This window comes from Corvus moneduloides, chromosome 4 (genome assembly GCF_009650955.1).
Source record: "Corvus moneduloides isolate bCorMon1 chromosome 4, bCorMon1.pri, whole genome shotgun sequence".
Taxonomy (NCBI): domain Eukaryota; kingdom Metazoa; phylum Chordata; class Aves; order Passeriformes; family Corvidae; genus Corvus; species Corvus moneduloides.
Window position 1 is genome coordinate 12075881 of NC_045479.1, and position 25162 is coordinate 12101042.

A 25162-nucleotide genomic window follows, 5' to 3' on the forward strand; every position below is an offset into this window, starting at 1 on the left:
CTTGCCCTAGTTTTAAGTGCCATGACTTGGCAATGAATTGGGTATGTCAGAGAGAAAAATCAAGCAAGTAGTAGTATAGAGTGGGTAGAACCATCCCTATGATGTTTAAACATTTTGTCACAGTGGATCACTTCATTGTTTACTTGAGACAAAGAGAGCCATGTATAGCCATAATATTATTATAAGTAAAGAGGTCTGGAATCCATTAGGCAAAGCTGCTGCCTGCTCTCACAGTGTTGTGCAAGGACAGGAAGGAAAATCATTAATCTCAGGAGCATACAACCCCGTTTGGACTAATGTTGCTTCGTCCTGTAGTGTGTGGATTGTGCAGCCCAACTAATGCTGATTTCTTCTTTAGTATGAAAAGCATCTGAGGGCTGCCCAAGGCCTGTGTGGGCTGAAGGTCCTGGTGGACGTACCTTCTGAAACCCCAACGCCGTCACAGCCCGCGCGTGCCCGAGCTCACACAGCGCTGGCTTCCCTCGTGGGCTGAGGGGCACGAGCTGGGCTCTTCCACACTCGCTGGCCTGAGGGAGAACCTGCAGCCTGGTTACCTGAGCAAGCTGTAACAGCTGGAGATGGAACTGCAACAAGCAGCAGGCAAATTATTTCTACTGCTCAGCAAAGTAAAAGCCAGGGCGGTGATAAAACGAAACATCGCAAGTTGGGGAATCGAAATTCTGGCTGCTGAAGCAACTTGTTCTCACAACTGTGGGAATATTGTTAATTAATAGTAATTAAAATGGTCAGACTAGAAAGGAAGATCACATTAAGAAGCGTGAGAGGGAGACCTGATCACTCTGCCTTGCTCTGATGATGTCAAACTCCTCCTGCCCTCCATCAAGGATGCAAATCACAGGGAATAAATACTGTCTCCGAGTCCAACACCTGCCTCTGTGTTCCCTGCCTTTCTGCACCACAGCAGGCAGAGGCAATGCCTGTGATCATACACGTGCTCTGTGACTCCCAGTTTCAGAAACCTGCTGCTTGTGTAGAATCAGGAAAGGTAGCAGCCCAGCAGGGTTAGCCCGTGTTATTTCCTTTACACAGCTGGAATGGATTAGGCAAAGGCAAGTCTATTTTACTTTCCCTTGTAAAATGCTGGAATCTGCTTTTGCTGTGAATTCCTCTGGGGCACTTTGTCTTTTGGACAACAAATGGAATAGTTTTTAGCTTGCTGTTATTCACCTGCTTCTTGACACCTCTTCAGATGACTACCAAAGCACCTGAGAGAATAAAGCCTATAAAAATACTGGCAGAGTTTAGGAGCCAGAGTTTAGGTAACTGAGCCATGTCCACAGCAGCTGTACTAAAAACACATAAATATTTTGCTGGTGGCTAAAAAGACTATGTGAAAGAATTTGCTTTGATACCAAATTTTGAAAGAGGATCTAGACTATCACTTCAGTGCTTCCTTCAGTGGTTTCTAAGAGCGCAATCTTACCTGTGTCATGGGACACTGGTGCTGCAGTGGGTCACTGTAAACACAGTCCACCACAATCATGAGCCATTGTGGTGACAGAGGAGTCTGTGCAGGGGCTGCTCTTGATTCAAGTTATTTGCAGTAACCAAGGGGAAAAAAGCTGCCTCTTTCCATTTTAAGTAAATAAGAAAGATCTCAACTTTACATTTGCAAAATCACTGAACAGGAATAGAATGGTGCTGTTTTAAAGATGCAAAATTTTGCATCATAGGGCCAAGCACACTTTTTATGTAGAGCCCCCACCTAGACTTTTATGTTAGACTAAATATGGCAAATCAGAGCACCAGTACTTGTTTGGGTTTTTTAAAAAGATGTAAAGAAATAAAATTGAATACTTACGTGCTTTTATGAAAGAACTGTCTGGGAATTGACATCACCTGGAAAATCTGTTTACAAAGATTAGGTGAGGCAGTATCTACCATTATCTGTGCGCCTCCAGTCCCCTTGGAATCGATTGGGTTAGAATAACAGATACATTCAGCAGTATCTTCTTTTAAATATTCTTACCTTGCTTGCTGGGAGCTACATAACTGTAAAAATAGAAATTAGCTCTACCCCAGCCCAAACCAGCACATCAGGGCAGGAAATCAACAGCACAAACACACAGTGGGCTTGGAAGCAAACACCTCAAAATCCGCAGTGCTCCAAGTCTTGTTTGCTTGCCTCGATACTACAACATGCAAATTATTGGGTGATTTTGGTTCTATCATTTGCATTTAAATAGTTCAAGTTACTGAGTGCCTGCTTGCTTCCTTCCTTGTGTTTAGAAATTAACTGTTACCATGTGAAGTTAAGCCAAGATGCAAGGTTTTTTGTCTACTTCAATCTAAATCTTTGTGTACATTGATATGCACAAACTGCATCTTTTGTTGATACATATGTAGTACATATTGTTCATTTCATGCCATATTCTCCTTTTCCTTTGGCTCCATAAATTATAGACCCCACACTGATTTCTCTGTATTCCTAACTTCAGCTTCATGGGATGCAGGCTGATTGATACTCCCTATTTTAGCTGTTTCTCAGCCTTTTCATTGAGTTGGGACTATTGCATTCATCAGCTTCAAGGAAGACTTTCTTTTAAATGGACTGTACAGTTGAAGCAGTTTAACTTAAATATGGTAATGAACTGTGAGAAAATAGTAACTAGGCCAAAAGGTTATCTGAATATAATTGCTGAATGAACTCTGCACACTGAGAAATGAAATCTAGTAAAATTACTGGAAACCAGATCTGAACATCTTCCATATTTGAATTTTCTCATCCACTCAAGACAGAATTTTTTGCAGTGAGAGCATTACCTCATCTCCATGATACAGATCTGGAATGACACCACTGAAGTGTCAGATAGCAGCATAAAATGTATGTGAAATCAGAAGGCTCCAATTAAACCCACAATTTCACTGCATAATGTCACAACACTGTACCATCACACAGGAAGGAGTGTGACAACCCAAATTCTATCAACCAATTCCATCTCCTCTGTCCCAGTAGAAACCAGTAAACTTGAAAAGACTCTATAAATATTTTGGTAGTTATAGAAGTCCTGCCCCTTGCATCCTCTTAGGTGCCAGATGCTCAATAGCAATTTTAACAGCCTGTACCTGTTTTACATATTTTAAATATGCACAGAAAAGTAAAATAACCTCCTCACTTGGGTTCTGAAGTATGACAGAGAAACTTTAGCATCAGCCAAAGATATTTCCAGTGGTAGAAAGAATTAAAGGGGAGGTGTTGAGGAGCTGGAGTTAATGATCTAAATGGACAAGCCTTATTTTATGCAAAGTGGCAACAGGATTTTTGAGTAGGAGATTTAGTGTAATTCATTGTTCTGAACTGAAAGAAAGCACTTTTCAAAAAGAAAAAAGGAAAAATATATAGGCAGGATATTGCTCATCATCAGTAGTTTAAGCCCCAGAGAACTACTTAAAATACCTGCAAAACAGCTATCTATGTACACTTTGTGCTTTTAACAGAAGTGAGAAGGGAGAAGGAAAAACAAGATAAGAGCCTCTGAAGTAAGATGCCATTGCTTTCACCTTGGAGAATGAACTCCCAATGTATATTTTGGATGTCAAAAAAACAAGTAACTCCCTAAACTTGAGGAGGAACAAACGGGTAATAGAGCTGAAGATCCTGTGCTGACCTATTTATTATTCTCAGAGTTATTATTAAACAAAAAGCCATATGTAATAAATAACCCTTCTATGGGGTAGCAAAAGATCTTCTAAGTAAGCTAAAATTTCCGTGTGAAACGATGGCATATTATGGGATACCAGGCATTAATGAAAACATCAGAAACTTACGTGATTATGCTCAAGGCAGGACCATAAATGGTAACAATGTCAGACAATTAATTTCAGTGAGAGCTGAGGTCAGGAATCTACCACATCATTACTTTTATTGTCCCTGTCCCCTGATGAGATCATGATGAAAACAACCACAGCAGTCGTTTCATCAGAGAAGTGCTGAAACATGTCTGTATGACCTTGGTTTTATAATAATGTTTCACTGAACAACCAGAAATTAGACACAGTTTTTCATTATTAGCAAGATATCAGATATATCTTGGCTGTTTCAGTCTCAAAAGCAAAAAAAAAATCAAGACCCATTGAGATCTGAGTCATTTTACTCTTCATTGAGACATGAGAGAATGCTGTTGTCAATCAGGAAACAATTTTCAGGAACTTAAAGTGTTTTGGGGAAGTTACATGATCAACACTGTCTTAAATACATACGGCACAGGCGTCTACAATTCACTGCAGACAAAAAACACCTCTGAGGAGAGTTTGAAATCCACATCAAAAGTTTCTCAGAAGTGTGCAATGCTGAGGAGATAAAACTAGCTTAGGACATGAAATGGCAGGAATGTGACACGTCACTGGAACACAGTAAGAAATGCTGCTAAAGTTAGTCCCACGTCAGGTGATAACATGATCCCAAAGCAGAACAGGTGAGGTACATTCCTTCAAAGTGGAAATGAGTTTAATCAGCACAACATCCTGTAGCCTCCAGAGAACAGCAGCAGAGGAATAACTGGTTGAAACTTGGCACCCATCATAATATACAGGACGGTAAAAAAGACGTGTAAAAAGTGGTTATGCGTGGAAATAGGCTACTTCACTTCCCAGTAGCAAGTAGGATTATCTGTTTTCTGGTGTTTCTAGGTAGTGGGAAACTTTGCTTAGGCTCCACGGAATCTCAGAGGTGGAATTATGGGGGAGACAGACCTATTGACAGTAAATGTTAAAGGCAGCAATGGAAAGGTGTTTGCACAGTGGTTCACAGCAGAAAAATGACTGTGGGGCTCAAATCTGGAAGGGAACAAGCTCCACCTACAATTTTTCTTCGTGAAGGACTGGTGCTCTAGTACATCAGGGAGGATTTTATGCACAAAGGAGTCGTCCTAGTTACAGGAATTGTGTGTATTAATGAGCTGATCGTATCCCTGAGCTGAGCTGTGCTGAGCACACGGCACACAGGCTCCCTCCTGTCTGCTGGAAATCATGGCTGTCACGTGGAAAAGGAACTGCTTCATCAAGAATTACAGTAAATTAATTAAACAGTCATTAACTATATTCTGCATTGATTAGTGATACAGATTTTAATCACTCATGCAGAGGCAAAGTAATTTTCTATGGCGTTCAGTCTTTGGAAAGTGGTGAGTCACAGGGAGCTGCTGAACCCAGCACCTGTTACCTGCTCATCTCCAGCACTGCTTCACCAAAAACATTCTGAAGAAATTGTGACTGGAAGGCAGCCAGAGATCAGCCTTTCACTCACCAGAAACCTCCCAAACTTCTCTTATGCTGCTGAAGTTAACAGCAACCAGAAGAACACCTGCTTAATTTGCATTTTAAGACATTTTAAAGGAAATTACATGACGAACTGAGAGTTGACTCCATATTTTTTTTTTAATATTCACTGAAACCTCTCAGAGCATAACAAAAATAGGCATCTCAAAAAGACCCCCAGTGTTTGCATGAACAACTAAAAGAAGACAAAAAACTGTCAATGCGTTTTTGTGGGTGTTTTAAAAATATTACCTAGCTGACATGCTCCTGAAGAAAAAAAGGGAAGGTTGGTTCTTGGGTTGACTCTTCCTGTCTTTTCCTTGGCAATACATAAAGCAAAAGTAGAAATACTTGAAGCAGTCCAACAATCATACTTGGCTGCAAGGGGTGGGTTTTGAAGGAGTTAAGAGACAAGTGAGATAATAGGAAAAGAACACCTTAAGCATCGGGATGATGAGGAATAATCCCCATCTTCCCATTCTGAGTCCTAACCTTGCAGTGTTTGTTACAACAATAAATTTCACCTGTGAGGGCAATAGCCGCCTCCATTTAATTTTTCTCCTTTTATTCTAGTTAAATAAGTGCAGACATGGTCTGGAATGTTTAAAAAACTTAGTAAAAATGAGCTAGGGGATTGTCTGGCTTTATTGTTCTCAGAGGCTGCTGGCTGGAGCTGGAGCTAGTGCTGTTGTTACCACAGGAGTCTGTGACTCCTTAGTAGGTTGTGGTGTGTTTATCTACACCGTGCTTGGGTGACCCAGTCAGCTCCTGGTGCTTCCATTTGGCAGAGGAAATGGAGAACTTACCTGGTTTTATCTGTGAGGGCCACACTGAAAATATTTGGCAATACTGCCATTGTTCTAGTATGTGTACAATTTTGTGATGGTTTGGGTAACAGCACAGCTCCCTCTCCAGTGCTCTGTTGTAGGCACTGCTGATAGAGAATATCCTGGAACTATTTGAAATACCCAGTGATACAGCAGGTAACTCCTCACCATCAGTTTCTTACATAGTATGATGGCTAAACCAGAAAATAGAATTCTGGAGTGCACAGAGAGGAGATGCCAATTCGAAGTAGGGAGCTGTTGTCTCACGAGTAGTGGGGAGATTGCTAGAGGGAAACACCACCTTCCCTAAGGCCTGTAGCAGGAAAAATCCTAGTGACAGATGGGATAGCATTCTGAAAGAGCTGTGGAGCTTACATGACTTCTCAAAAGTTGGTCAAACTAAGAAGTTTAAGAAGCTCAAGGCTAAAAGGCAATTTTAACTCAGTCTGTAAATTCTTCGTGGTAAGGAGATTTAAGATAGCAGAGGGCTGTAGCAAACAAAGACAGAAAAAGATCCAATACCTGGATGATCTAATTATACAAATCTTTACTGGTGATAAAGAGCAGGATTAAACTCAGTCAATGTAGCCATCTAAAAGTCCTGTATCTACTAGTTATCCTCACTAACACATCAAAAGAGGCATTTCCAGGGGGTTATTCGTTCCACCTATCTTAAGATGGATGAAATTGCTTGGAAGCCTGGCTTGATTTATTTTTTTGACATTACGCTGGAAGATGAGTTTAGAGAAGTCGTTTATCCAGCTGAAATTTGCCAGTGAGACTCATCTCCTCCAAACAGGCATTTCTTCTAAAGTTGGCAGTTGGTCAAGGAAGTGTCTTGAGATGCAGCAGAACACCCATTACTTGTAAATTTAAAATTGGCAAGGGAGCTTGTGGAATATAAGCAACAGTGGGAAGAACAGGAAGCTAGATCTGCACAGCTGGCCAAACTGAGCACCCTAAGAGAATGGCTCTTCAAAAATCTGACTTGTCTGGGGAACAGGTGAGGCTGCAGTCCCAGAAGACTCACACCAACATCAGTTTTCATAGAATCATTGGACTGGAAAAGACTCTTTAAGGTCCAACCGTTGCAGCAGCACTGCCAAACCCACGTTCCCAAGTGCCACATCCGCGTGGCTTTGAAATCCCACCAGGGATGGGGACTTCACCACTGCCCTGGGTAGCCTCTGCCAGTGCTTGACAGCTCTTCCAGTGAAGAAATTTCTCCTAATATCCAACCTAAACCTTCCCTAGTACCACTTGAGGCTGTTTCCTCTTACCCTATTGCTTATTACCTGAGATAAGAAACTGACCCCCACCTGTTTTCAGCCCCCTTTCAGATAGTCGTAAAGAGCAACAAGGTTCCCCCTGAGCCTCCTTTGCTCCAGGCTGAGCCCCTTTCCCAGCTCCCTCAGCCCCTCCTGCTGCTCCAGCCCCTTCCCCAGCTCAGTTCCCTTCTCTGGACACGCTCCAGCCCCTCAATGCCTTTCTTGTCCGGAGGGGCCCAGAGCTGCCCCAGGATCTGAGGTGTGGCCCCAGCAGTGCCCAGCACAGGGGACAGTCACTGCCCCGGCCCTGCTGCCACCCCATGGCTGGCACAGCCCAGGTGCCATTGGCCTCTTGGCCCCCTGGGCACACCTGGGCTCACGTCCAGCCGCTGTCCCCAGCACCCCCAGGGCCTTTCCCAGCTTTCCAGCCCCTCTGCCCCAGCCTGGAGCTGCAGGGGGTTGGTGAGACCCAAGCATCCCGTTTTCCCAGCATGGCAAGCTCATCATGCTTACTGAGCAGTCAGAAAACACAAACCAACAGCTGCACATCAAAACTCACACAATGTTTTTCTTCAGTTGTATCACCCCCTGCCATTCAGGACTGCAGGGGACAAACATGTGGCCTTCTTCCTCCCCACCTCTTTCTAATAAATGCCTGATTATGCAGCTGCTGCATAATAGCTGCTGATGCCTGTGCGACTGTGCAGTGATTGCATAATCACTCCAGAGAATGGGAATCTCTGGGCAAAGCCTCATCCCAGCACCACCTGCCCAGTACTCATCTGTCAGGTTCTGGGGGTGCAAGGAGCCACTGGTGGTAAAGATTATTTTTGTATGTAACAGGCTTCCAAATTTTCATGTGGAAGTGCTGTGAGATTATAGTGGACACAGGAGCATCCAGCAGTGGGGTCTGTTACAGCATGTGCATGTAAAAGCTGTTGTGGAACTAATCATCCTGAATTATTACAGCCTTTCTGTTTCTCCTCTAATGTCAAAGTGCACACATGATAGCTGCAGTTATCACTGGGCAGCTGTAAGAAGCTTAAATTCTTGTCATGAAAAAATGAGCGTACAATAGATCCACAATAGGAAATGTGCACACAGATGCAAAAAAAAAGGGCAAATAATGAAAAGTAATGTAGAACAAAACGAGAATAACTCACCAGCTGGCAGTCATAATGGTTCACAACAAAAAATTTCCATGCTTCAGAAATTATCATTCAAACCATGCCATACCAAGTGGAATTCCTCAGTCCTATGACACCAGCCAAGCACCATTTTTCTTTCTCTGTGACTCAAGAAATGCTGCTCTGCAGGGGTCATACACTGTCACTGAGCCATGCACAAAGTTCCTGTTGCAGCCAAAGGACATTTGATACCCCAGCAGACGCATATCTAGATGCGGCTGTGAGACAGTATAAAAATAATAAACCAGTCACAGTTCCAGCACTGGCGTCAAAACACGTTTCTGTGTAAAACCAGCCATACAGCTCAGATAACCACGGAACAGAAGTTGTTTCCTTGTCTTTTGCGCTCTGCTGAAATTGCCCAAGGTCCTTGGCCTCTTCTCTTTCCACATCACAACACAGCTCAATTTCTACTATCACTTTTTTACATAGGAAAGGCGGGGAGGAAAGAGGGAAGAAGCATTTGTGCATAAAACCGCCTTTCTGCCTCCAGTGTGCAGTGCTGTAACCAACAATGGTGTTGTGGCTGTTATCCTTCTGCTTCTGACTGCAAAGAAACAAAGTTAAAAATTATTTATTGCTTGGATGATTATGTGCAAGGAAACACATACTGGATCTACAACAGGAAGCCAAACAGGAACCAGGTTAAATTTCAAAGGCTGTGCTCCTATTGGTTTTAGCTGTTGATACTTTCGTTAACGTTAAAAAGCAGTTCAGTGTTGTTTTTTGAAATATCTTCAGAAACTTATTTTAAAAGAAATAGTTCAAATTTTCCTGCTGTTAGAAAAGCCACACAAATCCAGTTGTGAGAAGAAAAACATACACAGAAAGAACAGTTGCAGGAAACACGACTGGTTTCATCCTACAATGAAAGCTCTCAACACAGTAATTACTACATATTTTCTCTTGAACTCTGAGTCAGAAGACTAGCCAGCCCTCTTAATACTGAAAAGTGAGAGCATAAAATAAAGCTCTTTGGTAAAAGGAATAACTAATTCAAAAGTAGTTTTTCTCACATCATTAATATGCATTTTCTTCCCAGAAATGACAGAATCTCCTGTATTGCGCAGGGGTAAATAAAAAAGCTAGTTTAACTTGGAGTAAATACGCAACTCTGGACTAAACCACAGGTTTGGTATTCAAAGTTCAAGTGCTGAAACTGATTCTTCCCTCCTAAATAGATGGTTGTGCTGCAGCTGGAGCAATTTGAGCCTCTGGCGAGGCAGAGGGAAGCAGCACATGCATCTTGTCTCAGAAGACTGTTCATACTTGGGAGAGAAAAATGGAAATGGAAGAAAGAAAGGGGGAATAACTTCCTTAGTCAGATGAAGTGCAGAGGCTGAGGAGCAGTTCCAGCACCCAGAGGGGCTCCCTGGTTATTGGAGGCCAGCACAGGAATTGGGCACCTTCCTTCTCCTCCGCTGTTCTACCCCCCTGCCCCTGCAGCACCCACCTTCCTACCAGGGGAACAAGAGCCTGGAGTATTTCTTAGTGATCCAGCTGGGATCCAGTTCAAGCAATATATTAATTTGATCTGCTTTGTAAACCAACACTGCTGCCTTCTTTCAAATAGAGTCTGGGAGAAACTCTTGTCCCCTGAACATCTTGTCCCCTTCTAACATAAGTCCCCTGACGTCTCAGTGGCTTTCAGTTTTATTGACTTCTGTGGGCCTCGAAAGAAGTCAGCACCTCAAAGCTTTGCAAATGGTACCAGAACAGTCCAATCTAATATTTGGCTGACCCCTTTTCCCCTTGCAGTATGTTTCAGCAGTGCAATTTCCACAAAAGTGGTTGGGTTCAGCCTCTGTTTGACATCAGGACATGCTAGGCAGCAATTTCAATAGCTTGAATTTTGCTAATGCCAAGATGGCAGAGACTGTTAGGGCAAAAAGAGCAGGATATTCACCTGATGTAGGCTGGCCTGGGCTGTTGTTTAGCTCAGTAGATTATTCTTGAATTTTACAAAGAAGCTAAGCTATACCTATATATAAAATGTCAGAGATTAAATACAGAAACTGTGGGCCAGATAAATAGATACATAAATAATAATAAATACTCCTTACATCTGGCCACATTTCTCCTGCACTCACTAACTTTTCTGTACATTTAATGCCAAGGTACAAACCACATTGTCCTGTATAACTGAGCTGCATTTACCCTCAGCTGTAACTTGCAAAGACCTGTTACAACACTTAGAATTGACCATCCCCATAAGCAAAGATACTCTGAGCTATACTGAGTATAGCTTACACAAACAGCCTTTTCAATTATGACCTTCATTTATAAATAAATTGATGTAAAAAATTAAAAGTTACCAGGCTGCTCTGTAAGTGCCCTTCTTTCTGAATCAGGTAATACTGTTAAACCAAAGTTTTGGTGTTTGTGGGTGTTAAAAATATCCCTGTCAGTATTTTCAGTGCATTAGGGGACTGTGTAAGCAGGGAAAGGCAGTGTCCTATAAGCTACATCAAAAACCACATGGCAAGTTTTACTGCTTTTTATTCTTTATACCTCACTTTCAATTTCTAGTGGATCTGTTAAATTTAAATTGTCAGTCAGCATGAAAAGAGGCCTTTTTCTCCTATGATGTACCTGAATTTTAACACAGAAGGGCACACTCTTGTAAAGCCTCCTGTGCTTTCCACTGTGCTCTCCTGGATCCAAGATACATGGTTTGGCACTGCTGTATAAGAGCTCAGCAAACATGGAGAATATTTGAGTATCTGGGGTATGTCAGAGCCACTCTCTAGGAACAGATTTTGAAAGCTGGTGACAGCAGCTTTTGGGAAATTGGGATGAGCTGAAACCAGAGATAGCTCAGTCCTTACCACAGATGCAGAAATACTCAAGTTCACAGATTCTTTGGAAAGCTTTTACAGCAGTACCAAGAACAAATGGAAGATCAAGCCCTGCTCCAGAAAGTGCCCATCTATTACCCCACCCACAGGAACATGCAGCATCTCTTGACACATCCTGAGCCTCAGGGATTCATCCTTACTACCACTGAGTTTGTGAGATAGGGGGAAGAATACATCTAGGACTGCACATGTAGATGTAGGACAAGAATCTGCTTCTCTTTCCAGAGGTAGCTGTGTTTGAGGAAATACCTACAGGCCTTGGGTTCTCTGTCAGAATCTTTTAGGATGTTATGGGTCTGTTATACATGTTAATCAAATCTGGTCATGAATAAACATGAGGGAGGAAGGTTTCTAACCAGAACATGGAGACTACAGAAACCCTTCCACTTAGTGGTACTGGACTGTAAAACAGAGTTGCATACATTTACATACAAAATTGTATATTTGCATGTGGCAATATGGGAGTGAAGATGGTGTTAAGAGAAATCTGTACTAGTGCTGCACATTTTATAATGCAGTTTTTGGGGGTAGTAGGGCTTCTCATTTCCTAAGTTAGGCTTGGGACTCTTAGGCTCCTGCACTATTGGTTTCTTTTGGAGCCTGAGGAGGAGTAGAGCAGCTCTGCAGAGGTGCCTGTTGCTTTCTGTTTCTAAAGGACCCTGAGGTGCCTCTCCAAAATTAAGCCATCTTACCATTCTGATGTCTGCAGTTAGGTGGGATGAAACCCACTTGGAGTATCTATGCCATTAAATTACACTACACACAGCAATAAATCTCCTTTCCAAAACAACGTGCTTGGACCTTAAAGAAGTAGACAAAACAATACTCTCTTGCCTCTAGCAATAGTTCCTCTCTTTTAAAATATCTTTCTCTATGACAGGAGTGCAATTAAAGCTATTTGGTCACTCCAGCTACCTGAAAAATATGTGAAAATGAGCACATTCTCAAGTGGAATAGTAAGTCTAGAGTTCCTTACATGATACCCACATTCAGTTTGGCATTATGATGCCTTGGGGTCTTGAAAAAAATTGAAGGCAGCTCAAACTGTTTACGTAGCAAAATCGGGATTGGGGTTTTCTTTGTGAATCATACAAAGAAATTTTGGTTCAGGTTTTATCAGCTGTTTAATGGCTGCCACATGTTAGCAGGAAAATTCATCAACAATCAACCAGACTGAATTCCAGCCTCGGACAATACATCTGATTCAGGCAGCCTAGTGACACAAGGGTTTCATAAATATCTGGAGAATTAGTAAGTCCAGCTAATTTTCAGTTTTACTTGTAATTGGTCATCCACTCTTTTAAGACTCTTTGGAAGGTCTGGGGTGTTCTGAGTATTTTTCTGAAATAACGTTAAGAGGAGGAAGAAAACCTTAGGAGGAAGAATTTCAGATCATGAAAAGTCAGCCTGCAGCTCTTCAGTGAGGAAAAAGACAGCTTTTCAGTGATTATCTTTCCGTTTATGCCCTGAAACCTTCATCTGTTCCTCCATTCAAAACTTGTAAATCAAATTTTGAATGCTTCATGTTTCCATTTAAAATAAAAACAAACGTCAGAAATTCTCCTGGATGTTTTTACTTTCCAGAAGAGTGTTCAGGAGTATCAACCAATTCAGGAAGTACCAAATGAAAAACGTTGCTACTAATTGAAAAATACTTGACTTTCAGGAGCATAGGATTACTTCAGAAACCATTATTTACAATAGGTAATATTTATTTATGTTAGCAACCCAGCTGGTTTCAAATCACTGCTCTTTGCAAGTGAGTATTGTAAAAGATGGCCATTAGTAAAAAAGAGAGAAAATTGTATCCTGTGTGGTTTCATTCCTCTCCCACCCAACCCAGCTGATGGGACAAAAGATGTATTTAATTCGTACAATTATAGATATTCCAGAGACTCTAGAGGAAACCAGTTTTCCCTCTTAGCTTTGGTGTGTTGGCCAGGCAGCCATATTAATAACAAAAGTTAAGCCAGCTGCTGTTTTAATACCCGCAGTTCAGGGGAAAGAGCTGGAGGAAGCCAGTCCTCGCCTGCAGCAGCTCTCCAGGCTCCCCTCCAAGTGCCAGACCTCCTCCTGCATCCGTTTGTGGGACAGGCCTTGGATCCAAGCAGATCTCAAGCCTCACTTACTGAAAGAGCAGCCAGATCTTTGGTAGTGTGACCAGAGGGCTGTACCAAAACCAGGCTGATCAAAACCAGTTCCTGGCTGGTTGAAATTTGTTTCCCAGCTCTCTGGCTTCCAGATCACAGTACTGTCCTAGACACAAGTCCAAACCTGTGGGCCTACCAGTGTGAAGCCCAAACACATGTGTATGCAAAGTGTTCCTCTGAAAACCATCTCTGAACTCAGTACTAGCAATAAAAAGTCATGGAATTGAATTAAAAGTAATTTAAAGAGGCAAACAAAGCTCCTCCACTGGTGTGATAACCCAATCTCATGGGTAACTGCACATGGGGGGGGACACAGCTGTTACTAATTAGAAGGTCTCAGTATTAGGTTTAGATATATCTGGAAAATAAGCAGCAGTGGAGTTTAAATCTTTCAAGTTCTTGTCTTTCCCTCTGGCACAGAGACCAGCACTGCACCTCCCTTGACCCATCAACCTTCCTCTGCAGGGCAGCAGCATGACCTAGCGAGCAGGTACCTGCCTGACATCTGCCAGCAGCTCTCTCTGCCCAAGCCAGCCTGTCCCTTAGGAGCACAAAATATTCCCAAAGTTTCTAAAGTTCCTCTAAATCCAGAGAGCAGCTCTCAGAAGTGATGTGATGCAATGTGCTGTTTGGTTTATATCCCCCGAGCCCTTATGGGAGTTGCACAAGCTGAAATTGGTCTATTAGAGTTGAGATTCTTAGGAAATGTAGAGAGCAATTTAAAAAGCAGACTTACCAGCACTCACAACAAACTGTTCAGATGGAAAGTTCTTTAAAATTGCGCTGCTTCACAGGTTGATCTTTTCACAGGCTGATCTTTTCTAGCAAGCCCTTCTAGTAATCCATTGGAAGCAGTCTTTGCGACTGTTGAATACATTCTGCAGTGCTCCAATGTCTGAGACAGCTGACAGCAATCACCCTTTTAACACGTGATGCCCTTAGGTGATAATTAACACAGACAAGCGATTCTGCTGTGAAAGAGAACTGTAAGGAAGCAGGTGCCTGTTTCCCACCTGCATTTTCCAGGTGGAAGGGAGAAGAGCCTGACAGGTGACCTGCACACCTTGTGTCTGACCTCACAGGCGTTGTGCTGATGTTAGCTGGTTGCAGCGTGAGCAAATACACTGCTGTAAGCATAATGCAAGGGAAATTCAAATAATCCAAATGGTTTCTCTCCACCTGCAGAGCAACATTGTTTAACTCTGGTGAATCAGGCATGTATTGCACATTCATTCCATTTAAACCTTACCACCATGCTGAGGTATTCGCTTTCAAACATATTTTGACATTTCTCTCCGTTCTTGCAGAACTGTCAGCTATGGTAGGAACAGCACTGGAGTTGAAATTTCAGTCTGTTTTTCAAGTTGAACATTTCCAGTGCCTGAATTTTGTTTAAACTCTTAAGCACCAGATGTCTGTCTTCCCCGAGCCAGCTATTAGTCAGAAATATTAGTGGTAGCTATCAGTGATGGTGGTCGTTTTACACAGTGGCTGTGACAAAATTAATTTGCCACGACTTAAGGTCCTCCTCTCATCTGAACCTCATGCAGGTGCCGGGATGCATTTCACAGCTAGACCAGATGAGAATTTGTGATCCATCAAAAGTGAGGTTATTCAGCCTGGGGATGAAAATAGAGGCAAATCTAATGCTCTTTTATTGAAGATGGCAGCACCCAGGGCCACTGCTTAATGCTGAATTGTTCCTTGTCAATTCAAAAAGACCTAAACATTCAATCTCTTCGGTACTGAGCCAACCTGAAGCAATTTTTTCTTGTTGAAGTTTCCTCTGCATTGGAAAAACCTGAATCATTCAGCTATTTTGATGTTCTCCCAAAAAAAAAAAAAAAAAGATGAGCCCCACCTAAAGAGTCTCAGACTTTCCACTTTCTTTCATGCAAATAAGATGGCCAAATTGAGCTTGAACCAGCAGCATTCATTTTGAAATTTTGGAACTTTAAGAATTAATTTTGGTAACCCAAGCAACCTTTCAGTATCTATTTTGGATACAATGTTACATGCTCTGTATAACATAGCCATAGGAGTCTACAGATGCCAAACTATGGAAATTATTTCCCTGCTCTTTGGCAGACTCCACAGGCACAGGGGTTAGATTATATTCTATTTCTTTCTGGTCTGAAATATATTTAGACAACTGAATGGCTTTTCAATTAATGGTTGTCCTGCAATTAATTTCTCATATCCTTCCTTTCAATCTGGTGGGGCTTTTACAAAGCCTAGTGCTTTGTGCTTTGTCCTCCCTTGTCCTTTCATTTCTGGGGAAGGAGGGCGCATTCCTATTTCCTGTAACAACTGGTGTAGCCACCAAAGGCTTCTTATTGCAGAAAGCTGTTTGTTAGCCTGGCATCCCAGCTCTTCCTGTGACCAAAGAGAGCAAAAGCTTTTCTCCCACTGACCAGATTGGAAGGCACTGCAGCAGAACCTCAACGGGTGCAGATCACAGCAGGTCTGCTCAGATCAGTGTAGTGCCATTTTATGCCAGAGTAAAACCTGAAGAGTTGCAGATACCGGTCGCTTTCGTGGGAGCTGTGAGCCACAACTTGTGTAAGTCATGGATCCAGGGTGTATCTGAGGCCTGAAGGGACTGCGGTGATCAATGGCGCTTTTATGTCAACACCAACTTAACCAGAGGCCTTGTAATGGTGAATGTGGCAACCGTTTACCTCATTTGTCAGAAAAATGGCAGAAATCTCTGAAAAAACTTTCCTCCAGAGGCTCTGAATCATTCCTTCATTTCATTCCAGCAGAACTGAGCCACCAAGCAGTTATTGCTGTCAAAGAGGAGGCAATCTTTTAGTTGGCTGCTGCCTTGTCAGGCAACGAAAATCTTGGAACTACAGAATGATTTGAGTTGGAACAGACCTTAAAGCTTATCCAGTTCCACCCCCTGCCATGGCAGGGATACCTTCCACTAGACCAGGTTGCTCCAAGCCCTGTCCAACCTGGCCTTGGACACTTCCAGGGATGGGCCAGCCACAGCTCCTCTGGGAAGAGCAGCAGTGGCAGCCTGGGGTGCTGTACAGTGACAATAACCTCTGCAAAGGAAAAAAGGAGCAACCTGAGCCACCTCCAGAGCACTGCCTTCAGCTCTACATGCATTAAAATCCTGTAGAAGTGACCAGAAGTGACAAACACAGGGTTTCTGTTGCCAAGCGCACTGTGCTGGGAGACTGGAATATAGCATATGGAATATTCCCTTGCTCACAGAAATTAGCATTCATCTTTCTTAGGAAAATGCAGGTGTTTTTTATGGGATCCTGCTATTGCAAAATGATCTGAAGCAGTTCCTCCCAACCTTACTGGTCCAGCCACCAGTCAATCAATCAAGCACACGCCCCACTTAGCTTTTTGTAGGGGAAGAGGACCTTTTAGTAGCAACTGTCCTGTCAGGATTTAGTATCAGGGAGAGGCTGTGGGCTCGGCATCAGACTCATCCAGCTTGGAAAAGGCAGGGTGATAACTTCCTACTTGCTGCAAGAGGCTTTCAGAGCTGAGTGGGGTCTATGTGTTGCTGGCTCTGCTGTTCACATCCTCCCACTCATTCTCCCATAGCTTAAGACAGATGAGAGGAATTGGCAGGAAATCCAAGCTACTTACAGGAGTGTTATTTTAGCTTCTGTGCTGCAGACAAATATTCATGAACTTTGCTATGGTATTTGGGTCCAGGAACTCCAGTAACTCACTTTACACCACCTTGGTGACACTCTTGATTTTGCATTAACCTGAAGAAGGACCTGGCCAGCAGCAACTTTGGGACACTCAGGTAGAGGAAAAGAGGCTGATAGGTCCAACACGTTTAAAATTGCATTTTGTCCCGGAACACACAAATGCCTGCTCTGCTTCATCTCTAAACATCTATTTAAAAGCAAGTAGATAACTAAAAGAAACTGCATCCTGTCAAACGGTCTAGTGATTTAGATTATGCAGATAGCAGATTAGTAAAGCATTTCACAGGAGGTGAACCACACGTGGCAATCTACAGAAGAGTGGGAAGAAACAGCTGAAGGTGCTGTGAAGGACAGAGGTGCCTGCAAGCCAAGATATGTGCTCATACTCTCAGTTTCTCTCTCCCCAGGTGTTTTTTTAATTCGTTGTAGCTAAGTCTCCTGAGACTCTCTTCTCGATATGAGCAACTCATTTTAAACTTCATCTGTGTGCAGACCTCACAAAAGGCCTTGCATGTTGTGTTAATATGCATTTCTACCAATATCAGAAAAGGACAGTGACAGAACAAAACAACTTTTTTTTTTTTTTTTTTTTTTTTTTTTTAATATGAATAAGGCTGTTTAGGCTATTTGATTGTTAGAAAGGAATTAGCTGTCAAACCTTAGCAGGTTTGTGACTGAGTTTTGGGTGAAAGCTTAAAAACCCTCAGAGTTGTAAGAAAATCGCATATTTCTGTCTGGAGGTCCTCCCTGGATGACAGTACTGCAAAAAATGCCTAAATCTGAATTAAAATAAATCTACAATTGAGAATACTACAAGTTTTTCTTCACAGAAATACTTCGGTGTTGCATGTTACTGAAACATTATGGAAACCATTTGTGCTTATGTCTTCCAGAAAATTATATTGATGTGCCTCAAGATGGGAGAGGTAAGACCAGACTTCAAGGAGCAGCTTTCAAGAAAGTCAACTAAATTATAAGAGCTGAAAAAATTATGGATAAGGAGGAGAGAGAAAGACTTCAAGAGGGAGATTGAGCAAGTCACCTGAAGACAAGACACCATTCAAACAACTTGTACAGGCAAATGATATAGAAAGAGTCTCCAGGATAAAGTAGTCTGTAAGCAATATTTTAATTCTAGACTGACACTATTATCTCTGAAAGGAAGCATCATATTTGAGAAAATGCTCAGTAGGAAGAAAATTAAGTTGCTCTGGCAAATCCACACAAAGGTGGAAAACAACCACAAGACAAACCTTTGGTAGATAACTTTTCTTTGCCTCCCCATCCATCAATTGCCATTTGAGCCTAATCTAAGTGTCAGAATCCTGAATGTGAGTTTTTCCAAAGTTCTCTGGTGAACATTTTATCACAATAGGGTAGATGCTGGTGATTCACATCACTGTTAACTGTATTGTCCTATGCATTGCAAGGTAAGCAGAGCCCTTTCATTGAGTTAGACTGCAGGGTAGCAATCATTTTAACCATAATGCACAGTTTTAGATTGCTGGCAATGATTTTGCTAAGACATCAAACATCTGAGCCCATCTTAAATTCAGGTTCTTGAAGAGGGCAACTTTATTAGGATGCAACACCATTCCACCCCCATACTCCTTGAAGCTGAAAGAGAAACAGAAGAAAAATCAACAAACTGTATATTTCAAACGCAATAATACCATTGTCCCTCTGCTTTACAAAGCAATAGTCCAATTCCCTCAGCCACTGACTGGCTGCAGAGTTTACCCCACTCAAATCTCAGAATCCATTTGGCAGCCAGAAAGGCAAGGACTCTGCCACAGAAGGATGTGGAGCACTTGGTCACTAGGTTGCAATAAGTTGGCTTAACTTTCCACAGGATGGGGTTATTTTAAAATCATACAGTATCAATTACATAAGCAAATCCTGTGAAATTCAGTTCTTTAAGATATATGCATGGAGAACCTGGCAGTGACAAGCAAACAGAGGACTTCATCTGGAAGTCATAACACAAAGCCATGATAATGCCAATTTAATCCTTCATGTCTAATATTCTGTCCTGCAAATCTGAGTAACTTTAAAATAATCATGTATTTTACCATGTAACCACAACATGAGGAGTACCTTGTTAAAGAGTAATCAAATGTTCCTTTTGTACCTCTTTGGCTGAATAAATTTTAGTCTTCTGTTGAAGAACTCAAAAGGGGCACTCTTGTCAGTGATTTAATTCGTGACTGCTGAGTTCAGGATGGCACATGACTAAAACCATGCAGGAATAAATAGCGTTGGAGGACCCAACAAAGCTGGAAACCACAGGAGTGGAAGTCCAGTCTTCAAATAAAGCCCAATCTCAGTACGATATGAACATGCACGTGCCCCTTTTCTCTGCAAACCAGCAGCTAAACATGCTGGGTATCACTGAGTAGTGGCAGGCAGAACAAATTCATGGGTGGGACTGCCACCTTGCAGGCGTTAGACTCCATCCTGTCCCGGGAAAGTGTGAAGCCTGGCCCATTCTCACTCATCACAGAAGCTCCTGCACACACTCCCAGCTTGTAGAGACCTAAGGGAGCTGCCACAGTGCACGTTATAACACAGCACCTCAAATAAAACAGAGTCAAGATTCTTCAGATTCATGCTGAACCTGAGAGATTCGCCTCATTTCCTAAAAAGAATATGTCATCAGCACTGCTAAAGTTCAAAGCACTTTAGCTGGGAACACAAAGGCCCTCCAGCAAAGACATGCTGTAAGTAGCTTGCAGATGCTGGCAGACAGTCCAAGCTGCCCTCTCCTTGAAGAGGAGAGCTCGATGGGGACAGGATCCATGCTCCTGGTGGTGGGAGACATGAGCTGTAAGGCAATGCTGGGAAGAACTCCCAAGAAAAGCAAAGGAAACCGCATAGCTGGAGGTGATGCCATCCATGCCAACATTATGCCTCCTCCACACTTCCTCGTTGGCTCCAAGATCCATAACCCCTGCAGACACCCAAAAAAGTATCCACAGTAACCAGTGTGGCGCTCTGCAGTAACTGCTCAGTCCTTTTACCTTCTCCCAGCACCTGCTTTCATTGTGAGGTAATGACTGCCACAGAGAGCTTTGGAAAAAGCTTATGTTCATAAAGGAATTTGTATTAGATACTGGTTTGTGTGACTTACTGTATTTTGTAAGGGTTTTTTTCCCTTTGGGAATTGTGCGTTATTAATGAGCAGTTTTATGCTTTACTTCTAGTACACCTATACCTGGTAATGGATGTGCTTTTTGTTTGTTTGTTTTCTTTTGTTCTCTATACAGAGCCAGTTAATATAAGGTAGATACTCTCTGGCTGAAAATCTGATTCTGCCTACCAATTAATTTAAGGGGAAATCCATGTCATAGCTAGTGAACAATTTTTCATCAATTGTGTTGTTATAATCACCTGATAGTCTCTCTATTTTAGCAGAATAAAAGATCCTGAATAAGACTGATGCTAGTTGGGCCTTAAATTAAAGGGAAATAGTGCACCACGAATTTCCCTACCACCATTTCTCTCAGCCCTTCTCTCTTGGTGTTGGGACACTGGAGAAGAGGTGGCTGCAGAAACAGCCACCTGAACACCTCAGCCACCTCTGTAGCTGTGCTCTGGTATCCCCCTGCATCTACTTGATCAAAATTACGGTGAACCAGATAAACTGCAATGAATTTTTCAGTTACTTCTGCCAAAAGAGACTGGTTCAAACACAATCTTCCTCTAAAAGAAACGATCTGGACTAAAATAGTTGTATTTTCCTCCATGTCCATCCTGATCTGGTTGGAAAAATAAGGGATCTAAAATTAAGACTTAGAAAAGTGTGTAAGTTATAACCCCTTATGCGACAATGGCAGCTGTCTATCTCAGTGGCTATTAGTGACCTTCCTGCTCCAGAAGCCTCCTCCCCTGTCCAACTAACTTCCTCTCTTCTGTTTCACTGAGATCTGTGTCCAACCTCTTAGTAATTGCTGTGTATAACGTAGGACATAAAAAGATAAGTTATAAAGCTTGTGCAGGACTTGGTGTTGTACTTTAACCATCTTTTGTGCCTGGTTATCGATTTTACAAAAAACCAGAGTGAAAATAATCTGGCCTCTTAATGTATAATTCAGCATATTGTAGCAGCTATTTTAGAGACCTGTTTTTTATAGTTTTACTACGGCTGTAATTTCTGTATGAGGACTGTCCACTTGAAAAAGCAGCGAAGTTAACACGTCAAAATGATTTTCTAAAGTCAGTTCTATTCCACACCTGTGATTGTGTACGAAAAGTAAAGCAACAAAAACAAAACCTCAACCACTGGCCGGGAAGAAACGCCTTTTCTTAGCCTCAAAAGTTCTCTTCTGTAAAACAGACATTTCTTCTAGTCCTCCTTTTACAAAAGTAGTAAATTACTAAGAAGGTAATATATATACAGTACAATAGTCTATTTCGATAGTCAGCGGACTGTTTTAGGCTAATTAAGCTAACTAGAAATTCTAGGGTTGCAGTGATTTCTCTTTATTGATACATTGACAATAATACTGTTTACATAACACTTGATGTTTGAAATCAATACGTGCCAGTGTCCAGTGATTTGCTAATCTAGTTTCTGGTCTAATCCTGTCCTATTTTTTGCAGCATTCTCTGACTTCATATTATGAACCATGTTGTCTTTCTAAAGTGATTGCCAAGTAAACCAAAAATGTGTTTTACACTGCTATTGCACTGCTCTCGTCTTTATACACAGTAGTTTTTATAAAGATGTCCTTAGGTTTTAATAAATGAGTGTAACGTAAACTAATCTCTGTAATAAAACTTGCTTTAGTGTTTCAAATGCTGTGTGGAATAGCTGTAGAGATTTGGGCTTCCAAGTATTTCAATAGCTTCAAAACTCATGGCTTCCTTTCCATCTGCAGGAAATCCCCAGATACCAGAATTCCAAAGTCTGTACAAGGGTAAAATGAAGAGAGTGTACAAAGACTGGATTTAGAAATGGGGGGGAAGGGGCCCCAAGAACCAAACCACACCTCAAGAAAACCACTAAGGCCATTGCATAAATCAATATGTTCCATTTAGTCTGCATCACATTTCCAGTAGTTGTTAATACCAGATGTTTAAGAGGGGAGTGAGGGATACTGAACAGAGACTGTTAAGAAATAAACATAATCTTTCCACTACTCAAGGTAAGCTAAGAAGGACAAACTGCAACTGAGCAGAAAAAAAGCAACATTTTGACTTTCAGACTTAAAGTACTCTGTCCCACATGGCTCTTGTAGTAGGTCCACTCCCCCCCAGCTGAAGCAAACACAGTTTAACATGCTCTGTACAAAAAGGCAGGACCAGAGAAAAGAGATTTAATTTGCTTTTGGCTTCCAGGCTGAAGAATTTGGACAGTTTCCCCAGAAAGGTTTAGATTTTGTAAACAGTCTCTCAAGTCCTTTTGTCACCTATTGTTTAGGAGGCATCATTGCCTACGTTCCCAAAATACTGAGGGTACTGAGCTGAAATTTCCACTGTCCCATTAGTAAAAAGGAGTGTTTTTGACAACGTCACCTCTTGAGACAGATTGCTTCCCTTGACAGAAACAGTTCTTGCTCTGTCCTGCCCCTCCCAAGCTTAAGTTTTCCCCTGTTGTCCTGTCCAGCACTTGCTGTCATCTGTCCTCATCCCAAATCCTTCATATCTGACTGAAGTTCTGGCATTTATACACAGCAGGTACCTTTTCACATTAGAAATTATCCTTTCAGCATCAGATCACTAGCCTCAGACTGGAGACTGTGCTGTAGGAATAGACCTAAACAGTCACAAATAGAGAAATTTTAAAGCCAAATTTTAAAGGAAGGATGGGAAATCCTTTGCAATGTCACTCACTTTGTGTGCCAGGGTTTATTTCTGGAGTTTCCATAACAAAGCACATCAGCTCTAAAGTAGAAAAGGATCCTTTTCATTAAAGCAACACTTCAGTAATTCTTAGAGGGTTTGTGACTGTAGGAGACTACAATTGCATCCCACTGTGCTGAAATTTATGGAACATACTGCAGAAAGAAAGAGGACAAAAAGCAGCTTTAAAAATACATAAATATGTAAAATTAGAAATAATTGCAACCCAGTCCCCTTCTCAAACTGCACTAGCAATTGTGAAAACATCTAAATACACAAGACAAAGGAAGTAAATCGACAGATTGGGTCTATTACAGCTCCCTTACCAAGTTTCAACAATTGTTATGATGTGCTTCTAGTAATTGAGTAAGAATTATATTAACCACATTATGCTCAGCAGGAACAGCTTTTATATACCAAGGAGAAAATTAAATATCTCTGGAATTTCCACAGAAGATGTTAAAACGCTGCTAGTGACTTACAGACTGCCATTATCACCAAGTCAAAACCAAACAGGAGCCTCACAGCCAGTTCCTTTAAACTGTTTATTCTTACTAGAAAGCAGAGACCTCGTTGATTTGCTGGTTGTTCACACATACAGAAGGACAGGGAGAGAAAAGAGAGCTAAGATTTGATCTTTGTTTCCAAGAAAGCAACACCCTGTCACTCTCACCCAAGCTCTTCCCAACAATTAAATTTAGTTTGGAAAATGGAAAATCATTACAGGGGGGAAAAACATACCAATACATTAGATATGAATAGCTACTGCTGCTGCTTTTTTGTAGTGAGAATTAGCAATGACAGCTGGGTTTAAATCCTTGGCTTTGACAGCACACAAACAAAAAAAGCTTGATCTAGGTAACATTTGAGAATAGTCTCCCCTTAGCCAGCTACACAGATTTAATTTAAGGCATTTTTGTGAAATACATGGGTTTTGTTTCTTTTGACTGCCTTAAGGTTGCTGCTTAACAATGCCATTTTTTCATGTAGGACTATTGAAAACAGTTGAAAGCTTTGAAATATCTGAAAAGCTGTGTTCCATTTGACCTCAAGTTTTTTGCTCCCCAGCACAGGACCTACCTCCTCTGCTCTCCAGTATTTGCTGCCCTGGGAATTCAGAATATTGCATCATTAATACTAGTACTGTGCAACATCAAACTGTTCTCTGCACAGCCACCTTCCTCAAGCATGCCTGGCTTTTGTTGGAAGAATTTATGTTGCAAAACGCTGCTGGGGTGGGTGGGAGCACAGTAGGAAGTGCCACCTCCAGTGAGTTAGTGATAGCTGGGGTGTGCTGTATAAACTCCATTATCATTTTAACCACACAGTCCACCTCCTATTTCCGTGGATGAATGTACTTCCAGCAGCCACCAGAAAAAGCCGGTTGGGAATTCATCTAGCAAGGAGACACAGCCATCCCTGTGCTGTATCTGCTATTATTATGCAGATAGAGGAGCTCAAAGACATTTCACAACCTCTCTCTCTTTTCTTTGCTAGCTTCGTGAATGTTTGTTAAAGAAATCATCTCCAGCTGATAAAAAACCTTAAAAGCCCCAAACCCTAAGGAAAGAAATCATGCAGTACTGTGAGTCTCACAGATTTCATGTTTTGTTATACTACCCACGGAAAGGCCACATAAATAAAAGGCACTGCTTAAGCTACAGTCGCATTTTTGTGGAGTTTCTAGGCGGTAGCTCAGTGGCACACGAGGTGTCTTCTGTTTGTACCGTGCAGTCATCGTTCCTCCTTTTCACATCTTCTCCCGCCCTGCCCATAAACAACGAGCACTCTGAGCATGGCAGGCAATGTTTTTACACTACTGGAGGTGCTCCCACCCTCCCTGAGATCCAGCCATGCCTCATGGCCCTCAGCAAGCAAAGGCTTATCTGCAAGGAGCAAAGGCTTCACCTTCTAAGGCATTGCCCCTCCCAGTCTGTGCATGGAGGCTTCTCTGCTCAGGCAAGGCATCACTGACTGCTGCCTTTGGCTGGGGACCTGCTCCTTTGCCTCAAGTCCTTCAGCCTTACACTGACAAAAGGGGAACCACAAACATTCAGAAAAAGCG

At 42.0% G+C, this 25162-nt stretch overlaps 1 protein-coding gene across 5 annotated transcripts in view; it reads left to right on the top strand.

Moving 5' to 3' along the window:
* The window catches only part of SHISAL1 (shisa like 1), a 70848-nt gene extending 48797 nt beyond the window's left edge, over positions 1 to 22051 (top strand). For 3 of the 5 annotated variants that reach the window (XM_032106658.1, XM_032106657.1, XM_032106660.1), the window contains one exon: positions 359 to 885. In XM_032106658.1, coding sequence (XP_031962549.1) covers positions 359 to 374 — 16 coding nt within the window. In that variant the 3' untranslated portion in view covers positions 375 to 885. Of the gene's footprint in view, positions 1 to 358; positions 886 to 18146 lie in introns of those variants that run through there. The other 2 variants (XM_032106659.1, XM_032106661.1) reach the window with 1 other exon arrangement.
* Positions 22052 to 25162: the final 3111 nt, after the last annotated feature.